The 23558-nt window shown below is 54.0% G+C and overlaps 1 protein-coding gene across 2 annotated transcripts in view; it reads left to right on the top strand.

The window, feature by feature from the left end:
- Positions 1-402: 402 nt before the first annotated feature.
- The window catches only part of QSOX1 (quiescin sulfhydryl oxidase 1), a 40840-nt gene continuing 17684 nt past the window's right edge, over positions 403-23558 (top strand). For both annotated transcript variants that reach the window (XM_055582855.1, XM_055582856.1), the window contains exons 1-5: positions 403-768; positions 10225-10325; positions 18244-18289; positions 18819-18921; positions 21213-21303. In XM_055582855.1, the coding sequence (XP_055438830.1) occupies positions 501-768; positions 10225-10325; positions 18244-18289; positions 18819-18921; positions 21213-21303 (609 nt within the window). In that variant the 5' untranslated portion in view covers positions 403-500. The remainder of the gene's footprint in view (positions 769-10224; positions 10326-18243; positions 18290-18818; positions 18922-21212; positions 21304-23558) is intronic.

Below are 23558 nucleotides of genomic sequence, written 5' to 3' on the forward strand. Positions count from 1 at the left end.
CGCTTGGTGGGATCCCCAGCACTTTCTGGGAACAACGTCCATCGGTCCAATCCATTCCAACGGATTCCTTTTCCGTTGGATACGGGGCCATGAGAAGCCAAACAACTTCCCCGGGTCGCCCAGAGACTCTGTCGCCCGGGACTCTGCCCCAGCGTATGTTCCACACCTATCATTTGGCGGGCGGGGCTCGGGGGCCTGGGCTGCGCTCTCCGCCTTTTGTAGGCGGAGGCGAGAACCCGAGTAGCTCTGAGGACTCGGCGAACGGCGAAGAGAGGCGCTCGCAGCGAGGCTGGGAGACCTGCGCCGGGCTTCTGCCTTCGTCGGCTCTGTGGCCGGCGGGCGGGGCCAGAGGGCGGGGCCAGGGGCGGGACCGGGCCATGGCGGGCGGGGTCTGCGGGCTCCGCCTCCCGACGGAGGCAAGAGGTGCCGCGGCGGAGCCGCTGAGCTCCAAGTCTTCCGAAAACTTGTGCGCAGCGGTGGCCTCGGCGCGGCGGCCGAGGATGGAGTGGTGCGGCCGCGGCTCCGGGCCGCCGCCGTTGCGGCTGCTGATGCTGCTGTCGCTGCTGCTGGCGGTGCGTGGCGCTGGCGCGGCCCCGCGCTCTGCGCTCTATTCGTCCTCCGACCCGCTGACGCTGCTGCGGGCGGACACGGTGCGCCCCACGGTGCTGAGCTCCCGCAGCGCCTGGGCGGTGGAGTTCTTCGCCTCCTGGTGCGGCCACTGCATCGCTTTTGCCCCGACGTGGAAGGCACTGGCCAACGACGTTAAAGGTGAGAAAGCGGGTGCCGGGGTTGGCTGGGGGGAGGCTCGCTCTCCTCGTCCCATCCGGGCGGATCCCCGCCACCTGCCTTGGCGGAGCCCCCTTCGGCATTGCCCGCTTCCCTCTGCCCATCACCTCCGCCCATCTTTCTTTCGGCCCTTCCCACCCCCCTCCCCACCCCCGCGCCCAGTTTCCCAGCTCTCAGCTCCATCTTTAGCTCCCGCCCTTCGCTTTCTTTTTCCCCTTGGCCGATGTCCCGAATTTCTCTCCGTCTTCCCGCGGTCTCGGTCCGCAGACCTGCCCTGCTTTCCATGTCAGTCTTCCGCCGGCTTACGGCCCCAATGCCTGCGACGTGGTCGCCTTTGTTCCTCCTCTCTGACACCTTACACGGCTTCCTGTAGTTCAGCCTTGTGGCAGCAGCACCCCTCCTACCGAGTTCCCCAGCTGCGATGGGATCAGTACTCATTCGACTGCCCTCTTATCCCCACTCCCTCCTTCCTTGCCCCACCCCTTGGCTAGCAGACCCAGCTGGTACGTAGACTCCTTTCTCAGCTTTATCTTTGAGGCAGAGTTTCCCTGTTTCCTGTTTCCAGGCCTCTCCTGACCTGCTGCCTCCAGCTTTAGTTTCTGGGCCCTCCTTCTCTGTCTCCGCTTCCTTCTGCTTTAACCTAAGGAGCCCAGAGGCCTGATTGAGGGCAGCCTCTTGATGTGTCTTTGGCCCTTACTCCATTTTACCATTCATTGGCCTGGCCACTAATACCATGTTTTCTTCATTCTAAAGAGACCGTCAATTGCCATTCTTTTACTATCAGCCTGAGAGGTAGAGGGATAAAACGATCACTAATAGATGGATAGAGATTTAAAGGCATCCTCCATTACAGAAATGTTAATGTTTTTAAAAACTTAAGTTTTGGAGCTGAATAAATATGGCAACCATAGTAATTTATATTTATCTAATGCTTACTACAATGAATGTCAGCTTCCTGAGTAAGTACTTGATGTACAGTATCTCAGTTTCCTTTCTGCAAGTCAGGATCCCTGTGGGGTCATCCATCTGTCTAGCCCGGGTGGTGGGTATTTGGGCGGGGCTGGTATGTGGTAGTGGTGTATTTCCGATATGCTGCTCTGAATGGAGCTATTTCCTGCTTATGGTGCTAGGGCCCTAGCAAGGCTCCTGGCCTTCAGTGGTCACTGAATGAAGACTGCAGTTGTCTTTAGGGAATAGGCCTCTTCCTGGAGAGAAAACAACTGGAGCTGTTGTTCCCCTGCTGTGCTGTTGGTATTTTTTTTCTATAAACTTAACTGTTTGTGGTAGAGTAGTGCATTTGGTGGCACTAGAGCCCGCCTGTGTATGCTGGAGACATAAGAGACACGAGTTCGATCCCTGTGTCAGGAAGATCCCCTGGAGGAGGGCAGTATTCTTGCATGGAGAATCCCATGGACAGAGGAGCCTGGTGGGCTACGGTCACACAGAGTTGGACATGACTGAGTGACTAACACACAGAGATGTTGTTACATTTGTAGATGTTGTAGATGTTACATTTGTAGATTTGTAGATGTTACATTTGTAGATTTGTAGATGTTGGTTTTCAAACTCAGGCCCCCTCTTCCCTGGAGCAGCTTGCACAGTGGTTCCTGAAGTGGCCAGATGGAAAGATGTATCATATGGTCTAGCCATATGGTCTTGGAAAGTTATTTTAAAACAAAACCAATAAACCAGTTTCCCTCCAAATTACATGTAGACACTTGTCTGCAGGCCTCTACAGTTCTGTCACCTAAATATGCCTTTTCTCAGCAGTTCTTCATGCTATTTCAGTGATATCTACACATCTTGTCAAAGCAGGAGGCAGGTAGAATGTTGAACGTGGAATCTGAACACCTAAGCAGTGTTAGGTGTTCAGGGGACACTGTGGTCCTGAACATCATAAAAAGTGCTAGGTCAGTTTCTACTTTGAGGCCATAAGAGGTCCTTATGATGGAGTCCTACAGATGGACTCCATCTAGAAGATTCTTAGATCTTGAGAGTGATGGACAGAAAGATTACCTTCCAGCTGACTCATGAGTTCATTCTCTTGCAACCTAGAGATTTCCAGTGAATTGTACATCCAGACACTGATCCTGCCTGCTCCTAGATGAGGGTCTTCTCCCCACTGTAGGAAGTAAGAGTCTTTCCCTAAAAAAAAGCAAGTCAAAACTTACCCTTAGAAAGGAAAATGGTGTCTCTCGAGATGAACCGCAGTCCATGAGAGGTGGGAGGTTTAGGTGAAAACCTGGAGTCTCCATGAGCCATGGAGGTGTCAGCTCCCTAAGCAGGATCAGGTCGGGGGAACCGACTTGTCCAATCTGGTGTTGTGTTGCCGTGATAAAGAATGCCTCCACTCCAGTCCAAGGAGGTGTTTCCTGGTGAGGCCCTTCAACACCTCTGCGTTCTGAGGTTCCTTGAGAAAGTTTGGTTGTGGACCAGCAGAGGGCTGCTCTCCCACCACCACAGGCCCAGGGGCCTGTGGCCCCTGCCCTCTGCCTTTGGTATGAATGTGTTGGGTAGGAGCAGTGAGACTGTGGAAGGTCATGGGCGGGGTGGAAGTGGGGGAGAAAATTGTGCAATCCTGCCCAGTTGGCCTCAGGCATTCAATCTGACTTGCCAGGGCTCATTTCTTCAGTAACCTGTGGGCTAGGTTCTCTGGGGCAGTTGTTACCCTGGGGCAAAGCACCTGTTTCTAAGGACCCAGATCATCTCTTTCTCCTCCAGAGCAGCTCTTGTTATCTCACCATACATTTGGGAAATTGTGTTCCTTTTAGACCTTCAGGCTTCTTTACTGGCTAATCAATCAGCAAATATTTGTTGAGTGACTTCTGTGTACAAAGCACTGTTTATATTACTATTGGGTAAATCACCCAGCAGGGAAATTGGCACCCCTAAGAAGCTATATTTGAAAAGGGTCAAAGGAGCGTGGCTTAGCCATTTCTTGTTGTGGGAATTCAGGGAAGGGCAAAGTCACAGAGGCCTTTATCTAAATAGTTATTTATTACACACTTGCCTTCTGCCAGGCACTGTGCTAAGGGCCTTTCTAGGCCATTACAGGCCTTTATACAATCTTTGTGAGAAGACATCTGAGCAACAGATAGCCCTGTTTAAAACAAAACAGTTAAGTAACTTTCCCAAGATTACACAGATGCTGGAGGAGGTTCTTTATTTTTTTTTATGTATTTATTTTTAATTGAAGGATAATTGCTTTACAATATTGTGTTGGTTTCTGCCGTACATCAGCATGAATCAGTCATAGGTATACATATACGTCCCCTCCCTCTTGAGCCTCTCCCTCCCACTTCCCACTTCATCCCACCCCTCTGTGTTGTCACAGAGCCCCAGTTTGAGTTTCCTGAGTCATACAGCAGATTCCCACTGGCTATCTGTTTTCCATATGGTTGTGTATGTGTTTCCATGCTGTTCTCTCCATTAGTCCCAGCCTCTCCTCCTCCCCGCCCACCCCTACCCAGCCCCAGGTCCGTAAGTCTGTTCTCTGTGTCTGCATTGGAGGAGGTTCTTGCACCCAGCTCCTCCTGACTTTTTAGAGCCAAGCCAGGTGGTGAGGCGGGAGACGGAGGAAGGGTAAATGCAGGTGAAGAGCGAGGAGGTGACACGCGTGAGACGTGGGTGCTGAGTGACAGCGAGCGGTGTTGGTCCCCCACTTTCTCTCCCAGGTGTGGCCCTCCCATCCTGCTGGTACCCTTGCGCTACTGGTGTAGAGCCTGGCCCAGGGCAGCCGCTCACTGAACACCCGTGCAGACTGCGGACACGAGCCTCACGGGATCCCCATGAGGCCGTGGGGAGCAGGGCTTCTGCTGCTGCCGTGGCTCCCCTTGACTCAGACCCAGGGTGTCAGCCAGGTGTGAGGTGCGGGGAAGGCATTTTGGCCATGTCATGGTCTCATGGCCCAGAAGCTGGCATCAAGGGGGAAGGGACGTGGTGGGAACAGCCTAGGCTTGGCTCTGGCTCCCTGAGTCGGAAGGACTCCCCAGAGACTCAGGTGGGATCGCGTTCTGACCTCTCCACCTGACTGGCTCCTGTGGCTGGGGCAGGCCTGGCCTCTGCCTGAATAGAGGCCCAGGCTGCGTCACCCTCTGAGGTCTCACAGCCATTCTCCTTGGCAGGAGTGGTTATCAGAGCTGGAAAGGACTTGAGAGACCTTCATCTCGGCCCTCTTTGACCCGTGAGGAAACAGACCCAGAGAGGAGATGTGAGGTGCTCATGGTGCTTCGGCCAGTGACGGCCGTGAGCAGGCCTTGGGTCCAGTGCCCCTTCCCGGCCTTGTGAGTGGGGGCGGGGACGGTGCCCGTGACTCCAGAAGGGGTGCACCCCCCCTCACCACAAGGTCTCCCTCTCCCACCAGCCCAAGGTCTACAGCTGTCCCCTGCCTACCCTAAACCTCCCCTCTCAGCCCCTCCATTTGCTCACTTACACTCTTGTCAGTGGAGAGATTACTTTGCCAGGGCAGTAATTGAATAGGGAAGTTTTTTCTCCCTCGAGAGGAGGGCTGGGCTGAGTCTGCTGATTATTTGCTGTTAGGCCTGCAGGTTGTAGTATTAAGTCACCCAACACCTTAGAAAGCCTCCTCCACCCAGCTGTGTTCCTTTTTGACAGCAGGGCACTTCCCTTAAATGTGGCTTAGCTTTACCAGCGGGGCACCCAGATAAGGCCATCTTTATTCCTGGTGCTGTTACTAGAATGATGAATCGTCAGACCTGCGGTGACTAGTGTCAAACCAGATCTGTGTAGGTCGTTATGGCTCATTAAGGTATTGACATTGATATTCCTGAGAAACATTCCTCAGCCTGGACTCTCCCAGCACCTGACTGGCCCCAGCCTCCCTCTCCCCCTCGGGCTGGGGCTGGTAAGAAGAGGCACTGGGTTTCCATTTCCTGGAGGTAGAGGGAATCAAGGCATAAAGAGAAGAGTCGCAGACTTCCAGGAGCCAGGAGCTGAGAACTCCCAGGCATCACCACCACCCCCCAACCTCAGCCTTCCCCATTACTAACACCCTCCCCACCCCATCCCCTCCGAGCTTCCTGGCTGAACAGAGTAACTCTCTGTTGTGTCCCGGGCCCTCTCGAGACCAACAGAGAGGCTCAAATCCTGGGTTCAGATCCCGTGTTCACCACTGATTACTTGTGTACCTTGGGCACAGTTATCTGATCTCTATTTTACAGTCTAAAAAAGCAGGTCTAGAGCTAAATACCTTCTTACTTTTTCATAGTGGAGTTGTGCACATTAAACTACATAAATAAGGCATGCAATAACCTAACATGCCTGATATCATCATCTGAGTAAGGGCTGAGTCTGTGATATTGACCAACCCTTGTGTGTTGCAGAGAATGGTATGTAGCTAGAAGAGGAAACCGTTTTAACCATTCTCTCTCTCATGGAGAAGGTTGTGATCAGAAGTGAAGTGAAATTCGCTCAGTCGTGTCTGACTCTGCGAACCTATGGACTGTATGGTCCATGGAATTCTCTAGGCCAGAATACTGGAGTGGGTAGCCTTTCCCTTCTCCAGGGGCTCTTCCCCACCCAGGGATCGAACTCAGGTCTCCCGCATTACAGGCGGATTCTTTACCTGCTGAGCCACCAGGGAAGCCCTTGGTGATCAGAGCAAATGGCAAAAATACAAAGGGAGTGTCTTGACCCTGGTGAGGTAGAGGGATGAAAGTGGGTTTTTGGGTCTGGTAGGCCTTGGCCCCTTGGAGGCCTCTTGGTCCCTGTCCTCATTTGACGACCAAGGGGAAATGGTGCCTGGGGCGGTGGTGGGGTGAGAGAATCTGGAGTGTGCCATGGGTGCTCATGGAACACTAGCTTTGAGTCCAAACCCGCCCCCCCGCCCCCGCCACCCCCTGCCAGTCCCTTGAGAGCCTCATTCCCCAGCGAGCAGCAAGTTTGAGTCCTAACCCCACCCCACCCCCCCACCCCGCTGCCAGTCCCTTGAGAGCCTCATTCCCCAGCGAGCAGCAAGCAACAACTTGGCCTGAGGGAGAGCGGCCTGTAGTCTCTGAGAAGAGAGGAGCAGCTGAGGCCTGCTGTCCTCGGTCACCCTGCCAAGTAGCCCTGTGAGACCCCTGGCCAGGGGCCCTCACTGTTGGAAGGACTCAAAATTGTCTCTCTTCCGCCCTTAGATCTAATTGACTTGTTGACTCTCTTGAGAATAGCTGGATCTTTCCTGGGGGTCTCCCCAAATTAAATGACCAGAGCCCTAGATACAGAGCTGAAGAAGCCGAGCCTGGAATGTGCTAGATGACCGTACAGGGTGACTTGTACTTCTTACACTTGGCTGGGCCTCCCTTGGGTAGGAGAGGCACCATAGAAAGGAGCTCTGGGGTGCTCTGTCTGTGATCCAGGGCACCATCCTGTCCCTAGCAGTTTGCTTCTCCTGCTCCTGCAGGTGACGGGCATTAACCTCACTCCTTACCTGAACCTGAGGATAGGATGTGGCTGGGAGATGTTCCAGCCCTGGAGTGGCCCTTGCGTGCTATGTTGCTCAGTCATGTCTGACTCTTTTCAACCCCACCGACTGTAGCCTGCCAGGTTCCTCTGTCCATTGGATTCTCCAGGCAAGAATACTGGAGTGGGTTGCTATGCCCTCCTCCAGGGGATCTTCCCCACCCAGGGATCAAACTTGGGTCCTGCCTTGGCAGGTGGATTCTTTGAAGCAGCCCTTGGACAGGGGTCAGTTGTGTAATTCAGTTGATAGTGCTGAGAACCTATTGAGTTCAGGATAATGCGGAAGCTTGGCAAGGAGGGTGCAAGGATGGACAGGCTGGGGGATGGACAGGCTTGGAACTGTGTGGTGGAAACGAGCACAGGGTCCTGAGCCTTGGGCTTGGAAGGTGACTCTTTCTAGGGGAAAATCCTATTCCAATTGAGTTGTACCTGACAACTGGAAGTTTGTTAGAAGGGTATAGGTGGCCGTGGAGTAGCCTGGGTGAGCATTGTGCTTTTAAGAAAGAAGAAAACCCTCAGAGTTCCTGGGGTATGATTTGGGGAAGTGGTAAGGGGATGCTGGGTGGGGAGGAACCAGACCAAAAAAGGCCTTATACCTATCTAGATGCAATGGGAGCCACCAAAGAATATTGAATAGAGAGTGACATAGATCTGCAGATAGGAAAGATCACTGGAGGCCAGCTAAGCCGGTGATAGAGCATAGTAGAACTTTGGCCAGGAGGGAAATGAGACATTTCATCTGGACAAGAAACCCTGCACTAGCTCACTGGGAGGGTGGTTAGAGGTGAGGTTAGAGATAAAGAACCCAGGAGCAGGAAAAAGAGACTAGACTAGGGAGTGGGCGGGAGGAGACTTGCGAGGGAGGGTGGACAGGACACGGAAGCTGGTTGGGATTAGCAGTTCCGCGTGGCTAGACTGCCTGACTCTGTCCCTCCCGGCTGGACTGCCTGACTCTGTCCCTCCCACGTGGTGCCCACAGTGGGGGTGGGGATGGGGAGAGCAGAGTGGCAGGGAGGGCAGGAGGGCTCCTGTCCCAAGCCTAGCACGGAGCAGACCCTGATCACTGACCAACAGCCCCATTTGTGCAGGCTGCCCTGCCAGCTAGATGTAAGACCAAAGGACACAGGCCATTCGGGCTGGCAGGTGTTTGTAGCTCAAAAGGCTGTCCTTCTGTGCCAGGGGAGCCAGGAGCTCCCTAAATGGGGTTCAATGAGATGGGGGGACATTAGGGAAATGGCATCACAGGCTGGGGCTCACCTGTCTCTGCAGAACACTTCCATTTATGCCCCACTCCCCCATCCTCACGTCTCTCTCCCACTGGGATTCAGTGCCAAGAGGAGACTGCCAGCCAGAAAGCAGAGGGGGTGGGGGGTGGGGAGGAAGTGGGCATTGCCTCTGGCCTGCCTCACAGTCCCAGACCCCCTCCTTTGTGTCACCCCTAGAAGGACCAGCTTGGCTGCTCTGAACCTTCAGAGCCTTTCCTTTGAGGGCTAGCTCAGGGTATGCAGTGGTATCCTGGCTCTTCTGTCATGGAAGTGAGGGTGACCCTTCTCCTCTGGGCATAAACAGTTCTTGGGAGATCCGATGGTTTTTCACATGTTGTAAGGGACAGTTCTGGGGCGAGGTCAGAGGTCCTGGGTCTTGGGGATGTTATTTGGATGTTAGTCTCCTGTCATCAGTGGGTTCTGGGTGGGCTGCCTGTGTCACCCCCCACTGCACCCCATCCTGTGCTCCAGATGGGAGGTGAAGGGCCCTGTGGGGAAGATGTGGGCTCCCCGAATACCCGGGCAGGCTTGCTGCTTCCCTTACATGCCCGGAAATGCCAATGCTGCAGGGTGCTGTTGGAGTCAGCCCAGACCCCCTGCCTGCACGCCCATGCTGGCCCCTGCCTGCCTTCCAGCAGCGCCTCTGCAGCCCGCCTGGTCTGTGTACACGCCCTCACAGTCCACCTGCTCCTCGCCTGCCCACCCTGTTCCCTGGTTCCCTGGCAGCTCGATGACTGTCAAGGCTCCACTCGACTCCCACCTTTCCTGCCGGGCCCCTGCATGGTCCCCAGGGCTGGTCTCCCCTGTGGCCACATTCCTCCAGGGCCCTGTGCCACTCAGCATGGTACCACCCTTCCATTGCCACCTCACGGTCTGTGCAGCTTCATGTGCCTGTCTTCCTGCCTGGCAGGAGCAGCCTCACCATAGCATGGCACTTTGGTGGGTACTCCCGGGGCACCTGACCTGGAGCCGGAGCTCACGAGGCCTGCCTGGTTGATGAGTTTGTTTTCTGTTTCCCAGGTCCTGGGCTGCGGCCCAGATTGGTGCCATTGTTCTCTCTGCTAGTAAGTTCCAGCAGTGGGAGACTCATGGCCTGGGGCCTGACGAAGGAGCAGGGTACCCAAGCAACTGGCCTGGGGCGCTGCTCGACTCCTTCCAGACCTGGCCTCAGGGCTTCTTTCCCAGCGGCTCTAGGTCCCAGGTGTCTTCGCCCACCTCCTCTAGACCTCTGCCTTCATCTCTGGTTGGGTAGCCAGTCCTCACCGCCCTGTGTCCCACCCACCCAAATGGGGCTGACAGCCAGCACCTTTGGCCACAGAAGCCTTCACCGAGGGTCCACTGGGGAATTCAGAACTCCTGAGGCATGCTCTTCACCCTTCTGGAGCTGACCCTCTCTAGAGGCCAGCAGGGGCTGAGGCAACTTCCCAGAGGCTTTTCCCCAGGAGGGCCAGGCTGGTCTCATACCTCCCTTCAGCCTGTGTCCCTCCTCCACCCCGGAATAATGGAGAAACACAGATTGCCGTCCTGAGTAGGCTGCTGGTGCTGGGTAACTGTGCCCTAAGCACAGGCTAAATGCAGAATAACCCAGCTATCTCAGAGGCCCTTTTTTGAAGAAGGGGCGACCTTTCTCCTTAGAGCTTCTGGGACAGGCACTGTGGGCATTGGTGGGGATGGCGTGTACTTACCCCAGGGTTTTTTTTTGTCATTTCAGATTGGAGGCCGGCGCTGAATCTTGCTGCTCTGGACTGTGCTGAGGAGACCAACAGCGCAGTTTGCAGAGACTTCAACATCCCTGGCTTCCCGACTGTGAGGGTGTGTGACCGGGAGAGGGCAGTGCGGGCCTAGCGGGGGAGTGTTGTTGGAGCACTTTGCCAGCTGCCGGTGCTTCCCTGGCATCTGCCCGGCTGAGCTCCGTGGGGGTCCTCCCAGGCTTCTGGGCCTGACCTGATTAGATCCCAGCCCCTGGAGTCCTGTGCTTTGATGAGACGCCTTCTCTAGAGGCAGAAAGGCATGTGAACTGGGAGGCAGAAAAGGAACAGGCTCACGTGGTGTGCGACCTTCTCCCCTTTATAAAAAGGGGCTGTGTGGTGTGGTGTTGGGACCCACAGATTTTCGCTGTGAAAAGTGATCATCCCCTAGGTTGATGAGAGCTCCCAGCTCCTGGGAACCTCTTTCCAATCAACTCCTCCCCCCTCCCCCGCCCCCCGACCTCCCAGCCTTAGAGGGCTGATTTCAACCATGTAAAACCAGGGTTTAGGCTCTGACATACCTGGAGGCAGGATCAGACTCAGGGGACCTCATAGTCTCCCCAAAAAGGACCTGAGAGACACTGGCAGGCCTCATCCTCCTCAGGCCAGTGCCCTGAACCTGAGTGTCTCGGAAGTGACCTGTCTGGAGAGCCTTAGCCCGTGCCTCAGGCTGCAGGGATACCCATCACAGGAGTCGACACATGACAGCCTGTCACCCGGCTCCGGCTGCAGGCAGCATGAGTGCTCTGATGAGACCCTGCCTGCCCCCCGCAGGGCATCAGCCACTTAGTTAGCATCTGGACGCCTTCCAAGGCTCTCACGTCAGAGGCCCTGGGAAGCCCAGAGCAGCAAGGCTGTGTGCCCTCCTCAGGGCTCAGGCCCGGCTGTAATCCAATTAGTTCTCCTCCAAATTAAAGAATCCACATCCGCATCTCTCTCTCCAGCCATAGATAATTAGCCTGCTCCCCACTGCCCCCCAGAATGGCATCTAGAAAAGCAGTTTCCTCTGCTTCCACTAGGATTAAGCAGGAAATGCCTTTGAAGACTGAAAAGCCAAGCATTGTCCCCAGAACAAGAGATCTCTGAATTGAGGGGCTTCAATTGCCAGGTGGAACTGTGAACCATATCTGAGCCTGAGGACACCCGGAGAATTCCTCTGGAGAGTAAGACCCTGGGCTCCTCCAGCCACGTCCAGTTCTGAGTCCACATTCTCCTCCAGCCATTTCCAGCTCTGAGTCCATGAGACGGTCCTGTTCTCATGGCCAGTGACCTCCTGCTGGATTCAGGGTTTCTGTGGTCCAAGAGAGCTCCCTCCCACACTCCTGTTTACCACTTAGGGTGGGGGCCCTAAGCCCCCATTCCACTGGCCTGGGAGGTGTCCTGAGGCAGCAGCTGCTGCTGTTATCATTTAGAGGAGGCAGCAGAGACATTTTCTATTAACCATCTCTTTTACATTAAAGACTCCCATGATGGGACCACTCCCGTATCCCCAGCCCCAAGATATGTAACTTGAAATATTCAAAATTATTCTCCAGGGGCAGCATGGAGCCTTCTGTTCCTTCTGATGAGTCAGAGCGAGCAACCCCTTGTGGGAAGCTGAGGGAAAGAGTCAGGGTGATGGCAGGAGTCCCTGTTCACAGGCCAGAGTTTTGGTCCCACTGAGGGTTCTGCTCAGGGGTCCAGCTATTGCCCAACCCCCGGGAAGAGGGTTGGTAATGGGCCTATGGCCAGGTCGGGACCTTCTTGGGGGGTTCCATGGGGCCTGGCACCTGGGACATTCTGTTTCTGTCTGGGAGAGGCTGGGGCTCAGTGGGTGTGAAGGAGGTGGTCCAGCCACACCAGGAGATCCAGAGCTTCTCAGCGCCTACCCGAGTCACGCAGAACACGCAGCCCGGGTGCCTCAAGTGATTCATCATCTCCCCAGCCGCCCAGGTGGCTGTGGGAGGGGCGCTGGGAGGGCCCCTGAGCGGGGCTCCCTGACCTCTCCTGCCTCCACATGGGCAGCGCCAGGCTGGGCCAGGCGGGGCTGGGCTGGGAGTCACCTGTCCATTTCTTCAGAACTGCAGAGACCAGAGTGGTGACCTCTCAGCCTCTCCCAGGCAGCCTGCCGCTCAGCCCCGGCAGAGAGAGGCAGCGCGTGTAGTTCTCGCTACTGGTGCATCTCAGCTCTAAGGCCCCAAGCAGTGGCTTTCAGATCTTGGTACTGTGGCCAGCAATATTTACAAGGAGATCCAGAAGTCGATTTGGATCCGTTGTCCCTAAAAGCAGTCGTTTCATAAAACAATGTTCTTAGTAAGTGCAGTACACACTGATATTTTCTATTCTATTTATTAAAAAAAAAAAATACTGGCTGTGATTCACTGAGTTGATTTTACAGCTTACTGCTAGATTGCTTCTGGTGTTTGGGAAACACTACTCAGATTCCAAATCTCCAGAAATTCTGGCCTCCTGAGAGCCCAGTCTGCCTGTGAGCAGCATGGCTGGACTCCCTGGAAAGCAGTGCAGAGGCCAGAGGTGGCCCTGGCTGCCAGCCGGCCAGAGAGACAGCCCTGGTCCCCTGGGGACTGGAGCCCGTCCTCGCCCCCACCCACGAAGGCTGAAAGCTCTAAGATGATGAATAGGCTGAAGAGAGAGTGTTGCTGGTATAAAGGGGACAGGCCCACACAGGAGTCTGGCCACCCCCAGTGACATGTGTCATTGTCCCTTTCCTCTCCTTCCTGCCTCTTGTCACCCTAAGCAAACAGCTTCCACCAGCCCATCCTGTTTAGCAAACAGCTGGCCCTGCAGGGCGGGCCAGCTGCGTCGGGGCCCAATCAGGCGGGAGCTTGTTCCCAGCTGGAAGAGAACAGAGGTGAGGGAGGGAGAGGATAGCTGGAAGCAGGTTCTGGCTTGTGCTTGGGGGACCTAGAGGCTAGAACCTGGGGTCAGGGAGGCTTTGCCATGAGTCACAGGAGTGCCCCTCAGTGGGTAATGGAACAGTGCAGCCAAGGGCCTGGCTGGGATCAAGATTACAGGAAGCAGCAGCCTTGCGTGGGAGCAGACAGAAGTCTTCCCTTTGCAAGATTCTGAGGAGATAATCGACACAAGTTCAAATCTTGGCTCCCCTGCTTACTGTGACTCGAAAAGTTGCTTAACAATGCCCTAGCCACCAGCCTCAGTTTCCTCCTCTGAAAAATGGGATGATAATATCTCCCTAATAGATCGTTGCCACGTGTGAAATGAGGTCTTACATGTGAGAGTGCCAAGGCACTGCAGTGTTCACCAGAGTTCCATGAACCTTAGTGGTCTTCTTTCCGGTTGCCATGGGCTCGTGGTGGCCCCTCTGTGATGCTGCATTTGAGGCAGCCCATCTGTCAGCAGCTGTGGAGTGAGTGTTTTCTGCGGATACAGCCCCCTGCTCACCATTGCAGAGAAGCCAGACCTGTAAGCCACAGCCAGAAAGATAAGCGAGGCTGGCCAGACAGGAGAGGGCTGTCCGCAGGGCACTGGAGTGCCCAGCTAGTTGCCAGGCAGGGAGTGACGTGTCTGTGGTGAATGCAGGGGGAATTTGGGCTCACCGAACTCTCCCTCCCACGTCAGAGAGGCCTTCATGTGGGAGGAGGAGCACCCAGAGGAGGGGGACTTCCGCAGGATGTGAAGGACAGATCGGGTTTGGCTGGGAGGGAGGAGGAGCATGGGCAGGGAGGATGTGAGGGCAAAGGCTGTGGGCAGAGCCATGTGGTGAGCCGAGAAGGCTGATCTGGCTGAAGCAGAGGCTCCTGTGGGGGCTGAGGCAGGGCCCCCGGAGGAGGGAGCCCAGGGATGGCCCGTCCTGGAATTCAAGGCTGGAAGTAGGGGTTGCAGTCTGGGCTGTTATTTTGCGTCTCTCATTATATGGTGAGATGTCAGGGAAGAGGGAGACAGGGCTCAGAAAGATGTCTCCAGACTCTCTGGAAAAGGAGATGGGTTCGCTCTCGGCAGTCACTCACGCTCTCCCAGGCATCTCCTCCACGGACAGTCTACAGGGTAGGAACCGTTAAGCTTGTGCATATCTTACAGGCTCACTGTAAGATATTTGGAGGTCATTTTCCTTAGAACTTGTTTCAAAGGCTGGACTCAGTGCCACTGATGGTTGCCACCGGCAAGTGTACTTCCTGCTTAGCCTTGTTTGCCCCCTGGGAAGGCAGCTGTTCCTGGATAGGTTGGCAAAGACCTGCCCAAGGCCATCCAGTCACCAGCCTTTGGGGACATCCCCATGGTTGGGAAAGGCAGAAACTCCTGGGCAAAGTGTTGAGAGGAAGGAGACTGGGTGCTGACTGCTCCTGGAGGAAAGAAACCTCACTGCTGGCATCTTAATGGCCTGTTTCCAAGGAAGGTGGTGGTTTCCCTTGGTTTCCCTTCCAACAGCTGACTTAATAAGGATGCACATTAATAAGAGGACAAAAATGTGCCCTGACTCGATTTTAATGTGATTTTTACATGAGCTTCCAAGCTGATCAAAGGGTAGAGGTTCTCTATTCAACTGAACAAATGTCCTTTGAGGGTTTCCATGTCCTTGACACTGTGCCAGGCACTGTGGGGCTTGCAGAGGTGAGGAAGCTGTCGTCCTGCTCTCCCAGTTGGGAGGTGGATGGGTGGAAAGATCAGGTTCAAGTTCATCATAGCTGAAGTGTAAGAAATAGGGGGCCAATGAGAGGTAAGTGTGGGTGGGGGCAGATCCCGGAAGGCCTCGAATGCTGTGAGTTCACACTTTATTCCTTGGCGGTAGGGCGTGATGGAAGGGCTTTTTAGGAGGAGTGACATGATCAGACCAGAACTGTCCTTTAGAAATCCATGCAAAATGGCAGTGAGGGTGATGGCTGTGTGATGAGGGTGATGGAGAGTGAAAAGATGGAGCATATTACTGTTTCTAGGGCATGAGTCAGGGGCACAGGTAGAGACAGTTGTAGTGGTCCCGGAAGTAGGTGGTAGGCCCTACTTTAGACAAGGCATCTGGTCTCGACTGCAGAAGAAGTATCACAAAGGTCAGGTTCACAGAACACAGGGCTTGGGGGAGAGGGAGGTCCTGGGCTGGGTGGCAGGGAGGAACTGGGTGTAGAAACAGGTTGGGGGAGGGGTGACTCAGTCTCCAAGAGTGTGTGTGTATTGAGTGAGGGTGCCATGACATCTGGAAGAAAGAGAAGTTAAGACAGCTGAGGCTCTGAGACAGGGTTCAGGTCACAAAGCGTTTGGACAAAGTAGATGACATCAGCCAGGGAGACAGATAATGGGTTTGTCTGTCCATTCACCCGTTTATTCACTCGTTCATTCAAAAGCAGAGATTGAGCCCCTCGTTTCTGACAGTGGCTCCCTGCGCTTTTTAAACAGAAGAGTGCCATGGTCTGATGCGTGGCGGGGGGAGAGACGGGGGCAGGAGATGACAGGGGCCATGGGCACAGGGAGGAGCCCAGGACGAGGCTGAGACGAGGGCAAGGGGAAGGCCGTGGAGATGACCACGAAGGCCTGGGTGGTGTCAGGCAAACCAAGGGAGGGTGACGACATGAGGTGGAGAAGGAGAGTGTTGGGAAGATGTGGCCCAAAAAGCCCTGGCTGAGGGGAGGAGAAGCAGGCAGCGGTGGCGATAGATACTGCGGAGAGAGTAGGAAGGGCTGGAAGGTCATTGGACGGCCAAAGAGGTCAGCCTAACTTTCCTGGAGCCCTCACAGCTGAGTCGTGGGGGCCTGAGCCACGGCCGGCTTCCTGGGAAGGCAGAGCACACTGTTCTGAGAAATTTGGCAGTGCAAGAAAATGGGACATGCCACAACTAGAGAAGCCGGCCCATCCTTCATCCCTTCCTGTCCCTTCTCTTTTTTTTAACTTTAAAAGAAAAAATAGATTTTAGTCTATTTGCAGGCATAGGGAAGGAGCTGGTAGACTAGGGGAAAAGTGAAAGAGAGAATGATCGATAGGAAAAAGTTCCTCTAGAGTGCGAGGTGCGGGAAATAGCACTCCGGTGGTGACATTGTTCTGGAAGGTGGCTGGGACAGAAGGGGCAGCTGTGTGAGGGGAGCTCTTAGAGTTCCTGCAAGCTCCTAACTCAGGCCCCTATTTGACTTCCCACTGCCCATGGCTACAGCCTTCAGAAGGCTCAGCTTGGGTCTGGGGGGCTCCCGTTTGATGGAGGTCATGCCAACCCCCTTTTCATAAGGCCCCTGCTCAGACCTTGGAGACCTGATGGTTGAAGAAGAAGAGGCACTGCACTACTCTTCAGTAATGGACAGTAGCAACTATTGCCACAGAAAAGCCACACGGCTTAAGGCGTCATGGCGTCAGTCATGTTTTTATGGCTATGGAAGCAAGTTGAAGTCTGTCCTGTCTGTACAAGGACCACATCACTCTGAGTAACGACAGCTGTAGAGTCCAACCTCTGGGATATTATTTGTGGGCAAACCAAACCCCCAGTAGGTGCGTCTTTTATTTTGTTTCTGAGAAACAAAATCAGCCTATAACATGCCCTCTCTACTTGATCTCATGTCATAAGCCTGGAAAAGTGTGCTCATTTTTACAAGTATAAGGATGGCATATAGTTTTCTTAATTCAAAGTATATTCAGTATCTACAAAGAACACTATTGGGAATACAAGTGGCATGTGCCAGTGAATGGTTTTCACCCAGAATAGAAGTTTATATTAATGCTGTAAGTAGAGAGAGGATAAAACAGGGTCCAGGTCCAGGGTCCAGGTGAGGTCAGCAGGAGCAGATTGCAGGTGGCAAGAGGTGCGTGACTTCTCCACATCTTTGCTGTTCATGGAGGAGAGGTGGGCAGGTGGCCTCCACATTTTAGTTTTCTACCTACAGATGGCTAGAACAGACAGGTCCAGCTGATCGGTGTTTCCTAGTATTTAAAAGGAACAAAGAAAGGGGATGATGATGTCAACACGTGTTGATTTCTTGCTGTCTGTACCAGGCACCATGCTAAGCACTTGAGTTGCCATTGAATTGTCAGAGTTCTCCAAGGTCGACAAGTGTCATCCTCATCTTAAAGATGAGAAGGTTCAGAGAGGTGGACAGATTGCCCAGGGTCACACAGCAAGAACGTAGCAGAACCTGGTAGACCCGAGGGCCTGCACTCAGCCACCAGCTTGGATAAGGCCGAACGGCCGTGCTGTTGGAGACAGGGGCCCAAGATGGCTACAGGTAGCCCTGAGGTTAGGGACCTCAGGAAGAGACCTCTCCCCAGCCTGCAGGCTCTCCCTCAGGCAGTTAAGTAGCCACCTGTCAGGACGACCGAACTCCGTTCCTCCTGAGCCCAGGCCGGGGTTCTGGCTGCTCTCTGAGACGGGAGCCCAGGTTCTGAGGTGCCCTCCTGTGTCCTCTCTCCCAAGGGGGTGACAGGCTGGCCCTGGGTGTCATGTGAATGGGGAGAGAGTTAGCCTGGCCCATGTGGTACAAGGCTTGTTTCCTCAGGGGCTCAAGCCTACCCTTCAGTAGAACCGAACTGGAGACGCCTCCCTTCTGGAGTGTCTGCCGAGCCAGGCCGAGAGTCCTTGGAGGCCAGAGACGCCAGCCTCTCTGCCCCTCTTCCAAGATAAGGAACCAGGACAGGTGGCCTCCAAAGGCGGCTGACATTTTCCAGGGTGGGGCTGGGGGTATGAAGTGACTCCGCTTTATTTTTTCAGACGGGCCTGCATCATTTAGTCACAGAGGAGCTATTTACTAGTCCTACGTGCTGGGTCCCTGAGCTTCGTAGAAACAGGCCGCCTCCAGTCAAGTGTCTGAGCCACAGCTTCCCCCGGGGGCTCCAGAGCTGTGGGGGCAGGGCTCGGGCGCAGGACACTGGGGAGAGGAACCCGGGTGCTCTCCAAGAGCAGACACCCCCTCCTCTCATTTTACAGACCAAGAAACAGGCTCACAAAAGTCATTTCCCCATAGCTGCCCCGCTGAGTAAACAGCTGGGCCCCAGCCCAGCTGCTGTGGCTGTGGTGGTCGGAGCTCCACTGACTCCTGCTGTGTGTTTGCTTCCAGTTCTTTAAGGCCTTCTCCAAGACCGGCTCAGGAACCACGCTCTCAGGTGGGTGTCCCGGCTCTCGGGGTCCCGTTGGCGCTGTCCGCGTCTTCCTCTCCCTCCTTCACCTGGGCTTCTACTGAGAGGGGAGAGAGAGCCCAGCAAGGTCTGCAGGGGGAGGAGGGCCCCAGGGAAAGCCAGAGGGGTGTCCTCCTGAACCTGCCCTCCCCAGCCAGCCTGGAAGATTCCTCCGAGAAAACAAGGCTGAAGAAGCCCTTCCTGGGAAGCGAGGTCAGGTGTTCCCAGAATAGCCCTTGTGTCGAAGTGGGATGGGCACCCAGAGGGGCAGCCGGACAGCGTGTGGAGGGCTCTTGGGGCGCTCTCTCCTGCCCTGAGGGATGGGTCCCTCTGCCGTGTTTAGGGCCAGGGGGCGACCCCCGCCTGCCTCATGTGGAGGAGGACTGACAGATGCTTCATCTTGCTCAGAGCTAGCTCATGTGCTGGGCCCTTTCTTCTGTGAGGGAAGCTGGGATCTGCACCCTTCTCCTCATCCCCCGCCCCCTTCATCACTCCCCTCCCCCATCGTCATTTACAGTGGCCGGAGCTGATGTGCAGACGCTTCGGGAGAGGCTCATCGATGCCCTGGAGTCCCACAGTGACACGTGGCCCCCGGCCTGTCCCCCGCTGGAGCCTGCCAGGTAGCTGCGGCCGGGGCGGGCCTGGGACGGGTTGGCAGGATGGCAGGCCTGGCAGTGAGAGGGTGGAGGGGACAGCAGGGCTGTGCAGCGGCTTGGGTCCTCCTGTTGCCTATGCTGTGGACACCTGTGCAGTGGGCTGGAGGGCTTCCCATTGCTGGAGAAGCCCTGACTTCCTGGGACTGAGCGGGGTGAGAGGGCCCACCCCACCAGCTGGGAAGGGAAGGATGGGCCGGGATTCTCTGGGTCATCCCTGCTCTGCTTCTCACAACCTATGCTCAGGAACCTTTGAGGAATGAGACAGGATGTCGCTCAGTCTGACACAGGGAGGGTCCCTGAGAAGGTGGGCATGGGGAGGAAAAAGGGAGACCAGATGCCATTTAGAGGAAATAGGACGGGGAACTGAGAGGCACAAAGCCCTGTCAGATGAAGGTGCTCCTTTCCTGAGCCGTGGCTGTGCCTGGGGGAGGGGGAGCTGACTCTGCACCCCCCACCCCGCCACCCCACCCCCGTGCTGCAGAGCATCCGGTGGCTGGGATTCAGGCAGCCTCCCAGGATTGCCTCTGTTCTAGGAAATCAAGATAACAGGGTGCACAGTCTCTGGCCCTAACTCCCCCATGAGGGAGACAGGGAGATTGAAAACACGAGGTCCTGCCCTTCTGGGTGAGAACTCCAGATAGGAGACAGCCCACCTGAGGGGCCAAGAAGGAACAGATGCAAATACCAGCCAGGACTGCTGGAGGTGCCCAGCTGCAGGACACAGTGAAGGTTCCAGAGGCTGAGAGGGCCTCGGGAGGCAGACCCTGGGCTTAGGGCCCCCTAAGTGTGTGTGCTGGTGTCTCGAAAGCTGAGGCCCTGCTGAGAGATTGTGTTTCCAAGTGTCAGTGGCTGTTGAGTCCAAGTCACAATGCTTCTTTTATCCTCTTTCCCAATTCTTCATCCTCCCAGAGAGCCTCCCAGAGACCCTGGACTGAATATCTAGTCTTGGTGTGGTTTGGGGGGTTCCATAAGCAGACCCCATCTCTGCAGGAAACACCCAAGCCAGCCTGTGCCCCACCCCTCACTTCTGACGTTTCTCAATGACTGTGTCTCTATGTCTGTCTCTCTCATACCCACACTTCCCTCATGGTGCCTTTCAGCCCAGAGGGATCTCGAGAACAGTCAACTGGGTAAACCTGCCAGCCTCTCTCAAAGTGATCCTTCTAAAGAGCTTTAGGGAGGAGGCAGAGACGTGTGATGGAAGGTGGGCTGCCTCCTCCAGAAGTGTGAGAGGGAATGAATGGGGTGGGGGTGGGCTGTGTGGACAGCAGGCTGCAGGGCCTGCTCTTCTGCCAGCCTGGGGACACCTGCTACCACCTCAGCGGCTGTCAGTATCCATCCACCCACTGGGGCAGGCTCTGGCCCCCACCTCTCTGGCATGTCGTTTTTACCGTCACTGGGCTGGAATCCATTGGCCAGCTGTTGTGTCATTGGATCCAGAGAAGGGAGACAGATCATCAGTTTGAGGATAAAAGTAGTGGCCATCATGTCCTGTTACATGTCTGATGAGGTTCTGCTTTTTTATTGAAATGAGGACACAGATCATTTTTGTATTATGTAATTGTTTTCTGTTGAAACTCTGCATTTTTAAAACGATTTATATCTTAATTATTTGATTTGGGGGGAATAATAAAATTTGACTTATTAATTTCCACCTTTGTCCTGGGACCCTAGTTTCCTTGTTTTAAAATGAGGAGGTTAAAAATCTTAAGATAAGATTAGGTGGCTTCTAAGATCTCCTGCACCCACGACTTTCTGATTTTTTAATTCCTCTTTTATGCCTGCTACAGGAGAGGAAAAAGCAAATCTCCCAGTTGGTAGTGACTTGGCACAGACTAAGACTTGTGTTTGATAGCTAATAAACACCAGTCTCTTAGGGGACCGATAAAAACTGCAGTTCTAAGTCTGGGCGGTACCCTGGGCCAGAGCATAGAAATAACTGGTCTCAAAGCTCGCCTCCCCAGGTCTCCTCCCTAGACTGCCCATACTCACTCCTGACTCTGAAAAAACAACCCAAATAGCTTGGTGAAATGAACCAGACATTAGTTTAGGTTTAGGTAACAGAGAATCTTTTGAAAATCGGTGTTTGGTTTACTCCTGCTGCAGGCTGGTATGGAGACTGCGCGAAGCCTTGTGTGAAAGCAGCAGATGTGTGTGGCTGTCCCCACAGCACTGTGTCTGCCAGGATGGTTGTCACCAGGAGTTTTCTTTATTCTCACCACAGAAAGAGTGACTGCCAGTGGTGTCTCTTGCAGGTTGGAGGAGATTACTGGATTCTTTGCAAGAAACAATGAAGAGTACCTGGCCCTGATCTTTGAAAAGGAAGGCTCCTACCTGGGTAGAGAGGTGAGCTGCCTGCAGGGTTCCTGCATCTCCTGGATAGACATTGTGGGAGAGAGAGCCCAGTGAGTTCAAGAGCAGGGCTGGTCCTATGCGCTTCTTAGCCCAGCACTGGCCTTCCCCCTGCTGGCGGAAGCGGGGAAGTGTAGGAGCCGGACCTTTCCATTTAAAGCCTTTTTGTCCGTTTTGATCTTCCTCTTGGAAACTGAGGGCTTCCTAGATGGCTCAGTGGTAAAGAATCTGCCTGCCAATGCTGGAGATTCAGGAAACTAGAGTTCGATCCCTGGGTCCAGAAGATCCCCTGGAGGAGAAAGTGGCAACCCACTCCAGTATTTTTGCCTGAGAAATCCTATGAACTGAGGAGCCTGGAGGGTTACAGTCCATGGGATCGCAAGGAGTTGGACACGACTGAGCACACACGTTTGCATGGAAAATGAAAATGATAACATCTGCTATTTATTAAGCATTGCTAGATGACACATATAGTTGCTAATTTTTCTAATTAACAAAGATGGTCGAATAACAGGCCAAAAATCACACAGCCAGTAAGTTGGTACAGCAGGACTTCAAACCAGGTCTGTCTGCCTCCAAAGCTCATGTTGTTCCTATGCTACCCCACCCCCAAAGAAGTGGAGTAACAAATCAGGGGGAGGGAACCTCAGAGAGCATCTAGTCCCTCTTGAGGATATGGGGTCCCTTCCCAGGTGAAGCAGATAACAAAATCAGGCTGGTTGGAATCTCCACTCCAACATTTATGATCAGTGGTCCTCAACCTTTTGGGCACCAGGGACTGGTTTTGTGGAAAACAATTTTTCCACGAACTGAATGGAGGGGATAGTTTCAGGATGATTCAAACACATTTCATTTATTGTGTACTTTATTTCTAATCTAATGCTACTGCTGATCTGACAGGAGGCACCAGTCTGCAGCCTGGAGGGTGGGGACCCCTGACTTATGTGATATGGCTGTGATCGTTAGTCAACTTTTCTGATCTCATTTCCCTGTCTTTGAAGTGGTGATAATTACCTTTTGTCAGAGAGTGGTTGGGAACAGCAGGTGGGACAGCATAGGGGAAGAAGCCGGGTGAGTAACTGGCAAAGAGTATGCACTTTATAAAGATCCATCCCAGCCTGCTGTGTACAGCCCGCCGTTCTGTGGCTACATCATGAGCTTCTCAGGCCCCTGGGCTTATTCCAGGTCCTAAGGTGGGACAGGCCAGTGCCCGGGAGATGTTCCAAGGCAGTGCTAGGAGACAAGGAGGGGATGAAATTAACACCACTGTTGGATCTGGGTGGTTCTCCTCCTGAAACTCACCAAGCACAGTAGAACACTCTGAGCTTTCTCCAGACCTCTCAGCCTTGAGACGGGAAACATGGAGGTGGGAGGAGCAGGGAGCTTTGCTGAAGGATGCCTGGCCCTTCTGGGGTCCCCTTCCACACCTGGGGTCATGCCTGTAGAGATGACTGATGAATGTTCATTGGAATAGCTCTCCCCACTATACTCCCTCCATCCCTCTAATAACCAGGGGCAGGGGACCCATGTTCATGCAAAGGCGCTCAGGGATGGGTGGTTTGAGAGGCAGGAGGACATGCTGGCCAAGAGCCCTGGCTCTGGAGGCAGATTGACTTGGGATTTACAGCCCAGCTCAGGCACTTGTTAGCTGTGTGATCTGATCACGTGATTTCACTGCTGAGCTTTCAGCTTTTGCCTCTACTGTACAATAGGAGTTTGATTTTTTAAACGGATACTTACATACATACTATTTACTGGTCATTATTAGAAGCATTCTTGTAAAATTAATCTATTCAGTCTTCTTAATAGCCCTTGGAGGGGGGTATTATTACAATTTTGCAAGTAAGGAAATGGAGTCTGGGAGAGATTTAGTCTGATCAGGCCAGGATTTAAACCCAAGCAGCCATGGTATTCTGGGCCACCTGGCTTAGTCTCCTAGTAATTGTTCCTATTTCACAGTGAATGTTATTTTTGAAGATTAAACGAAGCAATCTATATATAAAACATAATACATACTCAATAAATACTACCTAATATTATATTTCTCCTTCTTAATGCACTAGCATTAAGAAGGAGAAATTAAATGGATTCAGTCGTGTCCAACTCTTTGTGACCCTATGGACCATAGGCTTCCCTACCCATGGGATTCTCCAGGCGTGAATACTGGAGTGGGTTGCCATTTCCTCCTCCAGGAGATCTTGCCAACCCAGGGATTGAACCTGCGTCTCTTACATCTCCTGCATTGGCAG

Source organism: Bubalus kerabau, chromosome 5 (genome assembly GCF_029407905.1).
Source record: "Bubalus kerabau isolate K-KA32 ecotype Philippines breed swamp buffalo chromosome 5, PCC_UOA_SB_1v2, whole genome shotgun sequence".
NCBI classification, from domain to species: Eukaryota; Metazoa; Chordata; class Mammalia; order Artiodactyla; family Bovidae; genus Bubalus; species Bubalus kerabau.